Here is an 18,359-nt window from a genome sequence, read left to right as displayed (position 1 = left end):
CCCCTCAACCTCCATCCTACACACCCCCACACCCCCCCCCACACACCCACCCACCCACACCCACATAAACCAGGGCATAACTGCTCACCATGGCAACAGGGTAGAGTATAAATCTAGAGTCAGTGAATTTGAATTAACCACATACGAGCAGACAAAGTATATTCACGGCAGTCTCTCCAACAACTATTGGACACAACACAGAGAAGATCATATAACATTTTGTTTCCTATTACAACTCACAGACATTTTGGTTATGAGCCTGATGATGTTGTGTAAGTGTGTGTGTGTGTGTGTGTGTGTGTGTGTGTGTGTGTGTGTGTGTGTGTGTGTGTGTGTGTGTGTGTGTGTTGCTGTGGATCGCAGAGCCAGTGTTAATGTGTTCTACAGGCAGGGTAGCTTACAGAGGACCAGACTTTCTCTGGACACACTAAGCGGCTGAGGCCAGGCCACAAGCAGCCCATGGGGCACTGTGAGAGGCTGGGGTTTCCCTCCTGTACTGGGAACGTTTAGAGTGCCATGTGGCAGCCCACTCTTCCCACCATGGAGGACCCTGTTGTCGTATGAAACTTTTCGGATTTGACTTGACTACAGTAAAACACAAAACGTCATAGTCAATGGAGAACCACACAGCAAGAACAGGGGCTTTGGAGCAATTGACAAGTTGATTTTCAAGCTCGGAAAATCACCCTTTCTTGCTCGTTTTCGCCAGAAAACTAAGTGTCTGGAGTGCCACTAAGTGTGCCACAAAAACACACCAGTCAAGTAGCTAAAGCCAGCTGTCGCATTCATCAAAAAGACGGTGCATATACAGGAAATGAATTTCCTGGAGCACTTTGCTCTCCTCGCAATTTATAGTCACGTGCGTACAATAAGCCTCAAACGAGGGCCTGAATGTCTTGACATAAAATACGAGCAATGCTTTCATGGTAAAACGGAGGTACGAGAGGGGGAAAAAATCATCATCTCTTTCTCGCTCCCTCTCTTTTTGAAAAGAGTAATTGCTTGTGTTGTCTGCCATCCATCCATCTCTGATGCTAATTAGCCGCATCTCTCAGCGAGGAATCACAGCCTGGCGCCTGGCACATGCCACCCCCCTCCGCCGAATCCCCTGAACCCCCTCCCGCTGGCACCGGACGCGCCCGCCTGCAGTCGGCTGGCATGAAGCAGCGGCAGTGAGATCCATCCAATATCTGCCATTCCTCATAATTTTCCGTAATGAGATTCCATTGATTTCCGCTCGGGAAACAAACTAGCACTGAGGGAATAGTTTTAGCCGTGGCAGGAGGGTGGGGGCTTTCAGGAGGACTGAAGTCACAAACTGTGTCTCGCTACTAACTCAAACTGTGCTCATGGTGCTCTTGGTGTTTTGTAAAACGAACAAACCGAACTCAGTCAGCCTCTAATCAACTCTCACTCTGCGGATCTTATCCCCCATGGTTGGCCAATCCGGCCCTACAGTACGTGTGGTATTGGTCTGTTTGATGCTTCACTGCTATAGTCATGCAGGCCCGTGCCGCCCAATGCCCCCTAAACACTCCCAGAGCTTGTTAGCAGTTAGCAGCAGATGGTAAGACTGGCTCATTTGGGGCCCAGTCATGCCTCCCCTTACAGCCATGTAAGGTTACTTCCAAACAGAGTGGAACGGAGCGCCAGCACGATCAGTGCAAGTACATGGCACAATCTGCCTGTAATTATATTGAATTGTTTTGGGAAATCGGGGTGGGATGGTGGGTGCAGGGGTAGTGTGAGGTTCATATCAACTTGATTGTAGCCTTTGGGGGGTGCGCTGTCCTCTCGGCCTCTGATTGACTTTTCGACGACAGGGGTAGCCGAAGAAGCCCTTCCCTGGAGAGCTATGAGGATGCAGGGTTCTAGCTAGCTGGTTTGGATACCGGTCCTCAAAAGGTCCTGGGGAGCAACTGATTAGTAGAATCAGGTGTGCTCGATTAGGGTTGGAGCAAAAGCCTGCAGGAGGTAGATCTCCAGGGGGAAGTACTGGCAACTGTGGGTTTGAGTGGTGTTCTCCTCATGTTCAGGGTTACAACTTTGATTCCAAAGGTAGGGGTGTGAGGAAAATCCACAAAGGGTCTGACCAACGATTTTGGTGGAGGTGGTGAGGAAAGGGGTATTTTCCGCCTCTCTGGCTCCAGGTGAGCTGCAGTATCGTCTATTTAAAATGTTACGGTGCGTTTTGCTCACGGCGCGTGTGTTTGTGAGAGGAAAATGTCCCCCATAGTCTAGACTCACATAGAGTGGTTCCAGTTCTATGAGCAGTCTGTCAAGTCATAGCAGCATGCACCCCCTGGGAGCCTACCAACATTAAAGATGGGAAATTATGATGACCTTAACACACACACACACACACACACACACACACACACACACACACACACACACACACACACACAATGAAAAATAAAACTGAGGGAAAGGTGATGAGGTGCTGTGTCCCAACCCAAGGGAATGAGAGTGTGCAGGGAATCGGGGATGGTGTTTGATTGCAGTTTAAACTGCAAACAGATCACACACACTCTCCTGTAGGTCAAAGACGACGCCTCTGGGATAAAGAGGCCCAAATCAGTAGCCTTCTTCGTCGGAGATAACCGAGTCGGGATGGCGCTTACGGAATTCAGAATGAACCGACATAAAACAAAGAGAAGAAGAGAAGTGAAGCGCTTTGTGTCTGGGGATGAGGAGGCGTGGGGGAACGAGGACGGAGAGGAGAGGGGGGCGTTCCGTGTTCAGAATGACTCATTGTGACTTTGAAAAGTGTGGAGGAAAACTCTTGAGAGAACTGATGCGACACATAAAAAAAATGTGTGTGTGCATTGCACATTACATGTAGGGTGTCTGCAAACGCATTCATCAAAGAAACCTTAGAGCGGACAGGAGAAAAAAGGAAATATCAAAAGCCATTCCAAAGCCAACGTGAGGTAAGCAAGATAAACCACCGACAAAACTTAGAAACAAAACAGAATAAAGAAGCCACTGATGACACAGATTGAGGGTTGAAGATGACATTGTCTCAAGATGCTGATCTAAGTTCAATTTGTCATTACACCCTCTTATGGTTATGGCTTGGGATGTGAGGGAAGAACGCTGATCCGAGATCTGTGCATAGGTCTAACTTCGATATCGAATGCTGCTCGTCTGGGGTGCAGGGTCCCAGTCTCTCTTTGGCCAGACCCATTGGTCTCCAGTTCAATTAAAATACACTACATGACCAAATGTATGTGGACACCTGCTCGTCGAACATCTCATTCTAAAATCGTGGGTATGAGTATGGAGTTGGTCCCCACTTTACTGCTATAACAGCCTCCACTCTCTGGGAAGGCTTTCCACTAGATGTTGAAACATTGCTGCAGGGAATTTCTTCCACTCAGCCACAAGAGCATTAGTGATGTTGGGCACTGATGTCGCGCGATTAGGCCTGGCTTACAGTCGGCGTTTCTGTTCATCCCAAAGGTGTTCAAAGGGGTTGAGGTCAGGGCTCTGTGCAGGCCAGCCAAGTTCTTCCACACCGATCTCGACAAACCATTTATGTACAGTGCCGTGCGAAATTATTCGGCCCCCTTGAACTTTGCGACCTTTTGCCACATTTCAGGCTTCAAACATAAAGATATAAAACTGTATTTTTTTGTGAAGAATCAACAACAAGTGGGACACAATCATCAAGTGGAACGACATTTATTGGATATTTCAAACTTTTTTAACAAATCAAAAACTGAAAAATTGGGCGTGCAAAATTATTCAGCCCCCTTAAGTTACTACTTTGTAGCGCCACTTTTTGCTGCGATTACAGCTGTAAGTCGCTTGGGGTATGTCTCTATCAGTTTTGCACATCGAGAGACTGAAATTTTTTCCCATTCCTCCTTGCAAAACAGCTTGAGCTCAGTGAGGTTGGATGGAGAGCATTTGTGAACAGCAGTTTTCAGTTCTTTCCACAGATTCTCGATTGGATTCAGGTCTGGACTTTGACTTGGCCATTCTAACACCTGGATATGTTTATTTTTGAACCATTCCATTGTAGATTTTGCTTTATGTTTTGGATCATTGTCTTGTTGGAAGACAACTCTCCGTCCCAGTCTCAGGTCTTTTGCAGACTCCATCAGGTTTTGTTCCAGAATGGTCCTGTATTTGGCTCCATCCATCTTCCCATCAATTTTAAGCATCTTCCCTGTCCCTGCTGAAGAAAAGAAGGCCCAAACTATGCTGCCACCACCATGTTTGACAGTGGGGATGTTGTGTTCAGGGTGATGAGCTGTGTTGCTTTTACGCCAAACATAACATTTTGCATTGTTGCCAAAAAGTTCAATTTTGGTTTCATCTGACCAGAGCACCTTCTTCCACATGTTTGGTGTGTCTCCCAGGTGGCTTGTGGCAAACTTTAAACAACACTTTTTATAGATATCTTTAAGAAATGGCTTTCTTCTTAACCACTCTTCCATAAAGGCCAAATTTGTGCAATATACGACTGATTGTTGTCCTATGGACAGAGTCTCCCACCTCAGCTGTAGATCTCTGCAGTTCATCCAGAGTGATCATGGGCCTCTTGGCTGCATCTCTGATCAGTCTTCTCCTTGTATGAGCTGAAAGTTTAGAGGGACGGCCAGGTCTTGGTAGATTTGCAGTGGTCTGATACTCCTTCCATTTCAATATTATCGCTTGCACAGTGCTCCTTGGGATGTTTAAAGCTTGGGAAATCTTTTTGTATCCAAATCCAGCTTTAAAATTCTTCACACCAGTATCTCGGACCTGCCTGGTGTGTTCCTTGTTCTTCATGATGCTCTCTGGGGTTTTAACGGACCTTTGAGACTATCACAGTGCAGGTGCATTTATACGGAGACTTGATTACACACAGGTGGATTGTATTTATCATCATTAGTCATTTAGGTCATCATTGGATCATTCAGAGATCCTCACTGAACTTCTGGAGAGAGTTTGCTGCACTGAAAGTAAAGGGGCTGAATAATTTTGCACGCCCAATTTTTCAGTTTTTGATTTGTTAAAAAAGTTTGAAATATCCAATAAATGTCGTTCCACTTCATGATTGTGTCCCACTTGTTGTTGAGTCTTCACAAAAAAATACAGTTTTATATCTTTATGTTTGAAGCCTGAAATATGGCAAAAGGTCGCAAAGTTCAAGGGGGCCGAATACTTTCGCAAGGCACTGTATGTGCATGGGGGTATTGTCATGCTGAAAAAGGAAAGAGCTTTCCCAAAACTGTTGCCACAAAGTTGGAAACACAGAATCGTCTAGAATTCCATTGTATGCTGTAGCGTTAAGATTCCCCTTCACTGAAACAAAGGGGCCTAGCTCCAACCATGAAAAACAGCCCCAGACCATTATTCCTTCTCCACCAAACTTTACAGTTGGCACTATGCTTTGGGGCAGGTAGCGTTCTCCTGGCATCAGCCAAACCCAGGTTGGTCCGTCGGACTGCCAGAAGGTGAAGCGGGATTCATCACTGCAGAGAACATGCTCCACTGCTCCAGAGTCCAATGGCAGCGAGTTTTACACCACTCCAGCCGACACTTGGCATAACTCATGGTGATCTTAGGCTTGTGTGCGGCTGCTCGGACATGGAAACCCATTTCATGAAACTCCTGACAAACAGTTCTTGTGCTGACGTTACTTCCAGAGGCAGTTTGTAACTCAGCCGTGTTGCAACCGAGGACAGGCGATTTTTCAGCACTTGTCCATTCCGTTCGGTGAGCTTGTGTGGCCTACCACTTTTCGGCTGAGCCGCTGTTGTTCCACTTCACAATAAAAGCACTTACATTTGACCAGGACAGCTCTTGCAGGGCAGAAGTGTGACAAACTGACTTATTTGAAAGTCACTGAGCTTTTCAGTAAGGCCATTCTACTGCCAATGTTTGTCTACAGGGATTGCATGGCTATGTGCTCGATATTATACAGCTGTCAGCAGCAGGTGTGGCTGAAACAAGCCAACACCCCCCCCCGAAGCGAGGGCCACTGTCCCGACCGGCTGCAGTTACAGCCTATAGCTATACTGGGATTAAAGGCTAGTGTTTGTCCCCACTTTTGATTTGGGCTAGGCCGAACTTCTCAATTATACTGAAGCTTATGTAATTATATGGGTCTGTTAGAAGTTTTTGTATAATGCTCCAGGAATAACTGAGCGACTGGCATAGTTAGGAAAGGGAGGGAGACTATGATCAGTTATACCAAAGTGTCCAATAGACATGCTGACATGAGAAGAGCTTAGAGGGGAGAGAACGAGAGAAAGGAGAGAGCAGACCGAGGTTGAAATACTTGAAATAATTGTAGCATTTGCTTTAGCCTGCCTAGAGAGCCAGATGGGCAGAGTTTGCAACTAGGACGCCCACAAGCCTCAAAAGGCCCACAAGCCTCAAAAGACTCGCCTGAAGGTTACCCAGTACCAGTTTAAAAAAATAAAATGAATGGAAGCATACACTGAGTATACAAAACATTAAGAACGCCTGCTCTTTTCATTAGACTGAATCCAGGTGAAAACTATGATCCCTTATTGATGTCAACTGTTAAATCCACTTCAATCAGTGTAGATGAAGAGGAGGAGACCGGTTATAGATTTTAAACCTTGAGACAACTGGACATGGATTGTGTATGTGTGCCGTTCAGAGGGCGAATGGGCAAGACATTTAAGTGCCTTTGTACGAGGTAGTATGTGCCAGGCGCTCCGGTTTGTGTCAAGAACTGCAACTCTGCTGGGTTTTTCAGTTTCCCGTGTGTATCAAGCTGTCCACCACTCAAAGGACATCCAGCCAACTAGACACAACAGTGGGAAGCATTGGAGTCAACATGGGCCAGCATCCGTGTGGAACGGTTTTGACACCTTGTAGAGTCCATGCTCCAACGATTTTAGGCTGTTCTGAGTGCAAAAGAAGAAGAAGGGGGAGGGCAATCAATATGAGGAAGGTGTTGCTAATGTTTCGTATACTCAGTATGTAAGTAGTTTAGTTCCCAAAAAAAGGGGGTTAAATGCGTTTTAAAAAATGATACAAACAGCTTCCTGATCTTTCTTATACATCTCAGATATAGGACAGACATTAAAAAAAAACTTTCTTTAGAGAATTATTTTGTAACTTATCTGCAGAAAAATATTGTTTGAAGGTGAAAAAGCAATAGTAACCCTATGCAAAATCAGGGAGCCAAATTAACGGCTCTTTCACCAACGCGATTCGGTTCATGAACGACCCATCACTAAATACTCGGACATCAAAGTATGGTACTGGTCCAAACAAAGTTATGTATTGTCATAAATAATTACATTTTTTTCTGATAAAATATTCACCTAGCCACCCAATCAATGTAATTTTGTTAGCTGTGTCTCCGTCTGTACATTTGGTTAATTGATCCATTACTGGACAAGTGGAAGTTGTCCAGTAATTATTCATTTGCTCATCTATCACTGACCAGAAACATTTAGCATACAATAATGTTGCCTAAATCAAGTGTATTATTTTACTCTCAACTCACGTAGTAACCTTATATAGAGCCTAGGCTATTTTCCTATCCAGTCCCAATCCCAATGAAACCCAAAATCCTGACTCCTGTCTCGCATGAAAACTTCCTAATATCTGTAGAAAGCACATCTCGTAACTATGCATGTCAAAATACTGCTCTAAAACTTCCTAATATCCTAAAACTTCCTAATATCTGTAGAAAGCACATCTCGTAACTATGCATGTCAAAATACTGCTCTAAAATTTCCCCCAGTTGCGCTGTCTCGTACTTGCAGCCCGTTATGAGAGCATCGGTAGAGAATGTGTGATCAACAGTATGAGAGTAGATATGGATATTTTCTTAAACAGTGTTGGGTCCCCGTTAACATATCTTGATATTTAAACTATTTCCACTCTTCAACACCCCATTATTCCATGAGCTGATCTGCCATCTGTATAATCGTCAACTCAATTTTGCCAAGTATCAGAGATATTCTGCCATTCGTTGAATGACGTGATCTTGCAAGTTTAGCAACGTTGGTCATTTTACTTTTGTTTGATTGCCGTTACAAAGTTTGTACGATTCGACAACGCTATAGCCTACTCTGGGTGCGCTCTGTGCGTCCTGAGAGTCACTCTTATTTTGGGAGAAGCCTCGCGTGTTAGCCATATCCTGATTGTAAACGCTTTATATGGGCACTTCCGAGTTGTGCAGTATTACCAGGGACTCTCAGGATATTAATTATTTCCGGTACTGAAACTCTTGTCGATTTTTGGGTTAATATGTATCCTTAGTTCTACACTCTCCCTCTCTTGATAAACCTCAATTTTCTCACTTCTGGGTCGTTCCACCTCAAATAGCGAGAGAAAGACCATCTCAGATTGTTCTGAAATCGTTTCTGAAGTCAGTAACAGACACGATTAACATTCCTGAAAGTTTGGTCCAAATCGGATGTTGGGTTTATTTATTGAATATCATCTGAATCCTATAATTTAAAAGACGGCCAATTGTAGCGCAATAAATTAGGCTAATTTCGCTTAGATCAAAAAAAGATTTCAACAAAATGTTTCAGGAATGCTAATCTTATCTGTTTCTAACTACAGAAACGATTTCAAGAACATTATGAGATGGTGGGTGTCATGGCTTGCTGAAAATACATTGAATGGCTCTTCTACCCGCTCTCCCCCTCTTAATGAACCTCCCCTTTTCTCACTTCTACTCTCTCTCTGTTGATAAACCTCCCTTTTCTCACTTCTACTCTCTGGTGATAAGCCTCCCTTTTCCCCCTCTCTTGCTACACCTTCCTGTTCTCCACAAAGCATTCTCTTTTAATCTCCCCCTCCCTGCTTCCCATCATTCGACCCCTCTCTCTCTCTACCCCCCACCCCACCTCCCTCCCACTCTCCTCCCCCTCTCTCCTCCAGTCCACAACATAATTCTGCAGTAGGGCTACCCGCTGTGCTACAGTATGTCAGCAGCCCCCAACAGTAAGCAAACACACAGCAGGAGGTAGCACACCAGCTCATCCATTATCCCTTTGTGTTGGTGATGCTGGGCTGTCAGGCCCAAAACAAGACTGATCTCTGGTCAGTGGTAGATCAGTCGCTGCTCTAAACACGGGTCACTTCTCTGTAGTACAGCATTAGCTCCCTCCTATGAGGCTTTGATATGGTAGATTAAGGAGAAGATAATGGTCAGACTACTGCTAGCAGGGATCATCTAGACTGCAGTAGGGGCCGGTATCTCCGGTCCTGGAGGGCCGTAGTGTGTGCTGTACGGGCTTTTGTTTCAGCTCGAATAACATTTATATTCAAACTTATTGAGGTCGAAATTGAACGGGCACACGATCAAGTCATTGTTTGAGTTGTTAGTGCCTGAACAAAAGCCCGCGGTTACCGTGGCCCTCAGTTGCAGCGTCCACCCCTCATCTAAAGGGAACATCCTGCTAAAAAGACTAGGCTCTCCACACCCACCACACAATTATGGTTATGCCTGGGCACCTGTGCGGCACTAGGGGGGCCTCCTGCCCCCTGGGCATCCCACAGTGCTCCTGGGGGGTAGAGTAGACCATCACCATCAGACGAGAGGCACGCTAGCCATCCATCACTGTGACGGCGGTGGTTTTTGCTTACTTAATGATGTGGAGTGTGTTTATGAAGCGAACGCCGCGCCCGCCACAGCTCGCATCATCTGCCCCCAGGAGTTGACATTAAAACATCATCAGCGTGATTGATGTCCGCCCGACAACATTGGGGGGTGTGGACTGCTTCGGAGATGACGGGTCACATCTTTTGCGGAGTGTGTTAATGTGTGGGATGGTGGAGTGTGGGTAGTGCGTGTATGTGTGTGAGAGAGTAGGTGTGTGTTTGATAGAGTGTGTGCTCGTCTGTGATTTGTGTTCATTAATGTGCCACACACACACACTGCCCATGTGGTGTGTGTGTGATTCCCAGGGTAATGAGTTGGAGATAAGGTGTTGATAATATTATATTCCTCCTGCACGAATCGGCCCTGATATCCGAGTTAGCATCTCTTGTAGCCAGTTCACTTCCTCAAGCCTTCATTTCCCCTCCTTTCATTACCTCAATTATGGTTACATCCCAAATGGCACCTTATTCCCTATATGGTTCTATGCTTTTGACCATGGCCCATACAGTAGGTCTCTGGTCAAAAGTAGTGCTCTGTGTTGGGAATAAGGTGCCATTTGGGACAAATCCAATGTGTCTTCTATCCATCCTCCATGGTCAAGGGCATTTTCCACTGTAAATCGCAAGCTTTGGTACATGGAGGTTTCAGAAAAGGACTTGTAAAACACTTCATTCTATTTCATTTAGCTGGGTGTTTTTCCAGTCGGTTAGACATTTACCGAATACCAAAGATGTCTGGATTATACCAAGTATGGCTGCCTCTGACATAGTCTCCTATTCCCCAAATAGTGCACTCCTTTTAACCAGGGCTCATTTTGGACACACCCTTTCCTTGCCTATGCCACGTGCTTGTGGTAGAGCGGAAGTCCAAAATGGCTGCCAGTTGCATGTGGCTTACCGTGTAGGGGACATCACTGCCAGCTACTGTGGCAGCCGAATGGACAGCCACATCTAAAAATACCAGAAACTGGCCAGTCTGTACACATGACATCGTATAGACTATCATTATCATGTCTCGAAAGGATAAAAAGCTATAGAGCCCTGTCACAAATGGCACAGTATTCCCTATATAGTGCACTACCCTTGAGCAAGGCAGTTAACCCCAAAAAACAAGTGCTCCCCGGGCACTGATGGTGTGAAATTCGATTAAGGCTGTCCCCCGCACATCTAAGATTCAGAGGGGTTGGGTTAAATGGGAAAGCCACATTTAGGTTGGACGCATTTAGTTTTACAACTGACTAGGTATCCTCTTTCCCCATAGGGCCCTGGTCAAAAGTAGTGAGCTATTTTGATAATCGGTGTTATTTGGGACGCAGCCCCTGTGCTTGGACAGATGGTATATGTGGGTGTGTACAGAGACTGACATGGTCAAGACAAAAAGGTAGAGATGAAAGGGAACATGGGATAAAAAGGTAGAGATGAAAGGGAACATGGGATAAAAAGGTAGAGATGAAAGGGAACATGGGATAAAAAGGTAGAGATGAAAGGGAACATGGGATAAAAAGGTAGAGATGAAAGGGAACATGGGATAAAAAGGTAGAGATGAAAGGGAACATGGGATAAAAAGGTAGAGATGAAAGGGAACATGGGATAAAAAGGTAGAGATGAAAGGGAACATGGGATAAAAAGGTAGAGATGAAAGGGAACATGGGATAAAAAGGTAGAGATGAAAGGGAACATGGGATAAAAAGGTAGAGATGAAAGGGAACATGGGATGAAAAGGTAGAGATGAACGGGAACATGGGATGAAAAGGTAGAGATGAACGGGAACATGGGATGAAAAGGTAGAGATGAACGGGAACATGGGATGAAAAGGTAGAGATGAAAGGGAACATGGGATAAAAAGGTAGAGATGAAAGGGAACATGGGATAAAAAGGTAGAGATGAAAGGGAACATGGGATAAAAAGGTAGAGATGAAAGGGAACATGGGATAAAAAGGTAGAGATGAAAGGGAACATGGGATGAAAAGGTAGAGATGAAAGGGAACATGGGATGAAAAGGTAGAGATGAAAGGGAATGTGGGATAAAAAGGTAGAGATGAAAGGGAACATGGGATGAAAAGGTAGAGATGAAAGGGAACATGGGATAAAAAGGTAGAGATGAAAGGGAACATGGGATAAAAAGGTAGAGATGAAAGGGAACATGGGATAAAAAGGTAGAGATGAAAGGGAACATGGGATAAAAAGGTAGAGATGAAAGGGAACATGGGATAAAAAGGTAGAGATGAAAGGGAACATGGGATAAAAAGGTAGAGATGAAAGGGAACATGGGATGAAAAGGTAGAGATGAAAGGGAACATGGGATAAAAAGGTAGAGATGAAAGGGAACATGGGATGAAAAGGAGAGAGGGAACACACGAGAGAGAGTATGCAGGAGTCACAGGCAAGAAAATATGAGAAAAGGATCAGACACACACACACACACACACACACACACACACACACACACACACCTTGATGAGAAAAAAAGTATTTAATATGTGGATAAAGGCTTTGAATGAAGCATCAAATGCTTTAATTTGTATTAAGTTGGAGATGTTTTAACAGGGGATGGAGAGTGGGGGGGGTATCTAATATCTTGTTGGTTAAATTCCCTTACTGTATTTAATGTTCCAAATACGTGTTATTGAGGAGTAAACGAATCAGGTATGCAGGTTACTAAGCAGGATAGTGTACTCCCAGTGACAAATAATTAAATAGAAAGGACACATAAAAACTACTCTTATTGTATTTTATGTTTGCGGTTATTGTCTGTCTGTGAAACTGAAGACGTAGAAAAATAATATATTTTTTAAAAGATGGAGAAATGCTATATATAATCTTTTCAATGAAGCAATGTTTCCCAGCGCGGCACGAGCTACATAAAGGAAGAACGGGCCTTGTGTGACCTCGTATGAGCAGCGCAATACTCAAGTGTCATTAAATCTTTGAAAACATTCAAGGCGACCAGACCAGGCTGCTGAAAAGAGCAAAGAAAGACAGCTGAAAGGAGGGCACAAAACAGGCTACACGCAGGGAGACATGGGCGCAACAATTGCCAGAGTGAATGAAACGTTGAAACATTTGATTGAGTCTCTCTCTCTCTCTCTCTCTCTCTCCATTTAACTTACAGTATTTATTTTTGTTATAGGTTTAACATATGCTTTCTGTCGCAGCCTTTGATTTCATCGGAGTCTCTGTTTAAATGATCATTTTCCATAAGCAGCTGCCTCGGGGGAAGCACCTACAGCTGTGCTGTTGACGCTGCATTTGCTTCTACTGCAACTAACAATCAGACGGCGAGTTGCCTCCCCAATCACTGCTTCCTAATTGTCTACACGTTTGAATAAGGGCATTCGAAGGAACACACAACAACCCGATTCCAAGAGGCATCGTTAGGCTGTTTCAGCGTGTGAATAATGCTCTTCGATGGATCAAAACAGAACCGGGGATCAGAAGGATGCGGGCAACGTTAGAAGACGGTTCCACACACGCAACCAGAAGTGAGAGAGAGAGAGAGAGAGAGGAGAGTGAAAGAGAGCATGTTTGTTTAGGTTGAGCAGTAGTGCTAAAAAATATCATATGAAAATGTCACCACCTTAATGTTTATTTACTTAAAGAGAGAGAAATGGAGAGAGAAAGGGGGTGCTGCCACTGTAGAGTACTTCATGCTAACAAGAGAGAGCTCCAAATAAACCCGGCCAGGCTTTAAGACAACATGGATCGTCTGTGACTCGGCTCCACAATTGGGAGCAAAACATGCCAACGCCTGCACACAAACATAAACGCCCACACACACACACAGCTTTATTACAATTGCCTGCTGCTGGTTGGCTGGATGTCCTTTGGGTAGTGGTCCATTCTTGATACACAGGAGAAACGATTGAGGGTATAAAAACCCAGCATCGTTGCTGTTCTTCACACCCCCAAATCGGTGCGCCTGGCACCTACTACCATACCCTGTTCAAAGGCACTGAAATCTTTTGTTTTGCCCATTCACCCTCTGAATTGAAACAAATACACAATCTATGTCTCAATTGCCTCGATGCTTAAACCTGTCTTTAACACATACTAGCCACACCCTCCCCTTCACCTACACTGATTGAGGAGGATTTAACAGTTGACATCAATAAGGGATCATAGCTTTCACCTGGATTCACCTGGTCAGTCTAATAAAAAGAGCAGGTGTTCTTAATGTTTTGTTTACTCAGTGTATGCTTCCATTCATTTTATTTTTAAAAAGCTGGTACCGGGTTACCTTCAGGTGAGTCTTTTGAGGCTTGTGGGCCTCAAAATCCAGCTTTCACCTGGATGCACCAGGTCAGTCTATGTCATGGAAAGAGACGTTTTGTACACTCAGTATATAGTCTATTTAGGATCTCCATTCTCTAAAGACACTTGGTGTCTCTAGGCAGTGGACAGGGACTTGAAGTATGGATTATCATGGAGTTAATCTCCATGTTCTGTTGAGAAGATGCATGTAAACCACTTGTGGTGGTTCATCTCGTCGCTGTGATCTGCGTAGGCACAGCGGGAGGCGAGCCCGAGTACTCCAAGTGAGGACACACACACATTCATGTACACATGCACGCACTCATGCATTCAAGCATGCGCACAGATGCATCATGTGCCCGAGAGCACACATGCGCGTGCACACGCTCACACTCACTCGTGGTGGGTCGTGGTCGAGGGCTCTGCGGCGGATGACCTCTAGCTCCTCGTAAGCGGGCGCAGCACGGGCCTGCTGGAGCTCTCTCCTGAGCTTCTGGACACGCTCACTGAGAGAAAGAGAGAAATAAAAGAGAAAGAGTTCCAATAAAATCACAGGCTGACACATCAACCATAAAACAGGAACCATATACATATACTGTGTATTACACGGAAAGAGGCCACAGACCGATATAAGATGAGACAGCGAAGAAGAGAGAAAGAACTTAGTTCGGTAACCCACACACACAAACATATTAATTGATGCATACACACCCACATAATGCACAAACTAACTAGACTCCCAACCTCTCCCACTCATACTAATGATGTGACCCACGGCAGGTATTGATTCTTGGGCAGGAGTGAGAGCTTCATTAGAGGGGAACCAGCACAGGCATACATGCTAAAAGTTCCATTAATGACCATGGCCTTAATTAGCAGGCCTGGCTGGTGCTCTGGTGGTGCGCTGACAAGAGGATGTGAATGTGTTGTTCTAAATCATCCTACCGCCAGTCAATGGGGATAGAATGAGGCAGACATCGATTTGTATGCAGTCTCTCTCTCTCTCTCTCTCTACACAACCCAGCCCAGCCTGACACACAGAGGAACAGAGCTGCAGTCCCTCACCTGCCACACAATCAAACGGACACATAGACAAAAACACACAAACAATACCCTGCAGCTACCACCACTCGAGGCGCAATACCAACTTGAAATTTGGGCACATAAATGTATTTCTCGCCTAATTCTTCCATTGCTTTAAATGCGCAGTTTACAAGAAGGTCCAAATTAGGACTCGGCCCGAAAGGAACAGGTGAAGACAGACCCTCGTTCTTCACGTAGCATCGTTGATGCTGTTTGTTTTGAAATTGAGGACTTCACTGTTTAAAGTGGGGATGTTTAAAAAAAATGTTTTAGCAATCCCCACCCCCACCCCCCACCCCAGTAGCTTCAGCAGCTGAGCAGGGACATTCAGAGCAGAGAAAGAACCCATTTTCAAAAACCCATTGATGCGGTCCTCGATCCGTCGTTAGGGCTGCCATCTTGATTGAGCGTGCATGTCGTCTCTCGTAATGAAAAAATTATTATAATGATGTTCCCCGGCACATCGGAGACCCTCCAGATATCAGTGTTGCAGAAATAAATAAATACCATTAGGTCTTGTGCTGAAACTGCAGGGCAGCAAGTCATGACATTCTTCCTCAGAGGAGAGATCATGGATGCGTGCAAAATGACACCCTATGCCCTAAAAGTAGTGCACTACAAAGTGCAGGGCTGCCCAACCCTGTACAGTCGTGTCCAAAAGTTTTGAGATTGACACAAATATTAACTCCCACAAAGTATGCTGCTTCAGTGTCTTTAGATATTTTTGTCAGATGTTACTATGGAATACTGAAGTATAATTACAAGCATTTCATAAGTGTCAAAGGCTTTTATTGACAATTACATGAAGTTGATGCAGAGTCAATATTTGCAGTGTTGACCCTTCTTTTTCAAGACCTCTGCAATCCGCCCTGGTATGCTGTCAATTAACTTCTGGGCCACATCCTGACTGATGGCAGCCCATTCTTGCATAATCAATGCTTGGAGTTTGTCAGAATCTCTGGGTTTTTGTTTGTCCAACAGCCTCTTGAGGATTGACCACAAGTTCTCAATGAGATTAAGGTCTGGGGAGTTTCCTGGTCATGGACCCAAAATATCAATGTTTTGTTCCCCGAGCCACTTAGATATCACTTTTTCCTTATGGCAAGGTGCTCCATCTTGCTGGAAAAGGCATTGTTCATCACCAAACTGTTCCTGGATGGTTGGGAGAAGTTGCTCTTGGATGATGTGTTGGTACCATTCTTTATTCATAGCTGTGTTCTTAGGCATAATTGTGAGTGAGCCCACTCCCTTGGCTGAGAAGCAACCCCACACATGAATCGTATCAGGATACTTTACAGTTGGCATGACACAGGACTGATGGTAGCGCTCACCTTGTCTTCTCCGGACAAGCTTTTTTCCGGATGCCCCAAACAATTGGAAAGGGGATTTCATCAGAGAAAATGACTTTACCCAGGTCCTCAGCAGTCCAATCCCTCTACCTTTTGTAGAATATCAGTCTGTCCCTGATGTTTTTCCTGGAGAGAAGTGGCTTCTTTGCTACCCTTCCTGACACTAGGACATCCTCCAAAAGTCTTCGCCTCACTGTGCATGCAGATGCACTCACACCTGCCTGCTGCCATTCCTAAGCAAGCTCTGTACTGGTGGTGCCCCGATCCCGCAGCTGAATCAACTTTAGGAGACGGTCCTGGCGCTTGCTGGACTTTCTTGGGCGCCCTGAAGCCTTCTTCACAACAATTGAACCGCTCTCCTTGAAGTTCTTGATGAGCCAATAAATGGTTGATTTAGGTGCAATCTTACTGGCAGCAATATCCTTGCCTGTGAAGTCCTTTTTGTGCAAAGAAATGATGACGGCATGATGTTTCCTTGCAGGTAACCATGATTGACAGAGGAAGAACAATGATTCCAAGCACCAAGCACCTTTTGAAGCTTCCAGTCTGTTATTCAAACTCAATCAGCATGACAGAGTGATCTCCAGCCTTGTCCTAGTCAACACGCACACCTGTGTTAACGAGAGAATCACTGACATGATGTCAGCTGGTCCTTTTGTGGCAGTGCTGAAATGCAGTGGAATCGTTTTTTGGGGGGGGATTCAGTTAATTTCCATGGCAAAGAGGGACTTTGTAATTAATTACAATTCATCTGATCCCTCATCATAACATTCTGGAGTATATGCAAATTGCCATCATACAAACTGAGGCAGCAGACTGTACATGGAGAGCTACCCTCCTGTAGGTTTTTGCTCCAACCTAATCTAGCACACCTGAGTCTAACAATTAACTGGTTGATAAGCTCATGTTAGTTGCAACTGGGGATAGGCAAAAACCTACAGGAGGGTAGCTCTCCAGGAAGAGGGTTGAGTAGCCCTGCACTTTGTAGTGCACTTCTTTTAGGGAATAGGGTGGTGGCATTTTAGACACAGCCCATGTGAAGGTTCAGCCCGTACCTACTAAATGACTCCCCATCCATTCTGTTAATAAGAACCCTAGTTTGATGATTATTCCCTATTGGAATTTGGTCTCTAGGTACCCTCTCTAAGGTCAGAGGTTACCGTAAAGCAAGTCTTAGGTAATTGGTATCTGGGCCCCTGAGCCATAAAAATCGGCCATGGGTGTCCTTAAGTGATTAAGAAGTTTCAAATGAATAGCCTATTCAACCCCAAGGTCTCAGCCTTCATGTAATGTTTTGGATCTCGGCACGGAAGGATGAATCAACGAACAGATAAGGAAGAGTATTTAAGCAGGGGTGTCTACCTCACTCCACGGAGGGCCGAGTGTCTGCGGGTTTTTGATTATTCCTTTCAATTAAGACTTAGACAAACAGTTGAGGGGAGTTCCTTACTAATTAGTGATCTTAATGTATTATATTTATATTTATATATATTTATTAATTTATATAATTTTTTCTTAATTTAATTTATCAATCAACTACAAGGGTGGCGAGAAAACCTGCAGACACTAGGCCCTCCGTGTTAAACATTTTTTGAACCTTTATTTAACTAGGCAAGTATTTACAATGACGGCCTACCCCGACCAAACCAGGACGATGCTGAGACAATTTTCCGCCGCCCTATGGGACTCCCAATCACAGCCGGATATGATATACCCTGGATTCAAACCAGGGAGTGTAGTAATGCCTCTTGCACTGGGATGCAGTGCCTTAGCCCGCTGCGCCACTCGAGTGTCCACCATCTTGAGGGTGCAAGATTATTACAAACCTTGCAGAAGTATAGTTTTGGTGTCCCTGTGCACATTTTTGTTTAATAAAACACTTACAATAAAAATATTGCTCTTGCATTGAGCATTTCTCCACACCTTGACCAGTTTTCAATTCTCAACAATTCAGTGCACCTATAGGAACTGCTACTGAAAGTACTCTGAAGTATCAAAAGAAAGAAAGAAAGAAAGAAAGAAAGAAAGAGAAAGAGAAAGAGAAAGAGAGAGAGAGAGAGAAAGAGAGAGAGAGAGAGA

The 18,359-nt window shown here is 44.7% G+C and overlaps 1 protein-coding gene across 1 annotated transcript in view; it reads right to left on the bottom strand.

Annotated features, from left to right (window-relative positions):
* Positions 1 to 18,359, bottom strand: part of LOC118369969 (partitioning defective 3 homolog B-like) — a 174,116-nt gene that overhangs the window by 13,048 nt on the left and 142,709 nt on the right. The window contains exon 22 of the mRNA XM_052499048.1: positions 14,246 to 14,354. Within this exon, the coding sequence (XP_052355008.1) occupies positions 14,246 to 14,354 (109 nt within the window). The remainder of the gene's footprint in view (positions 1 to 14,245; positions 14,355 to 18,359) is intronic.

Source organism: Oncorhynchus keta, chromosome 37 (genome assembly GCF_023373465.1).
Source record: "Oncorhynchus keta strain PuntledgeMale-10-30-2019 chromosome 37, Oket_V2, whole genome shotgun sequence".
NCBI lineage: Eukaryota > Metazoa > Chordata > Actinopteri > Salmoniformes > Salmonidae > Oncorhynchus > Oncorhynchus keta.
Note: the sequence above shows the minus strand (reverse complement) of the source record. Positions and strands in the feature narration are given on the sequence as shown.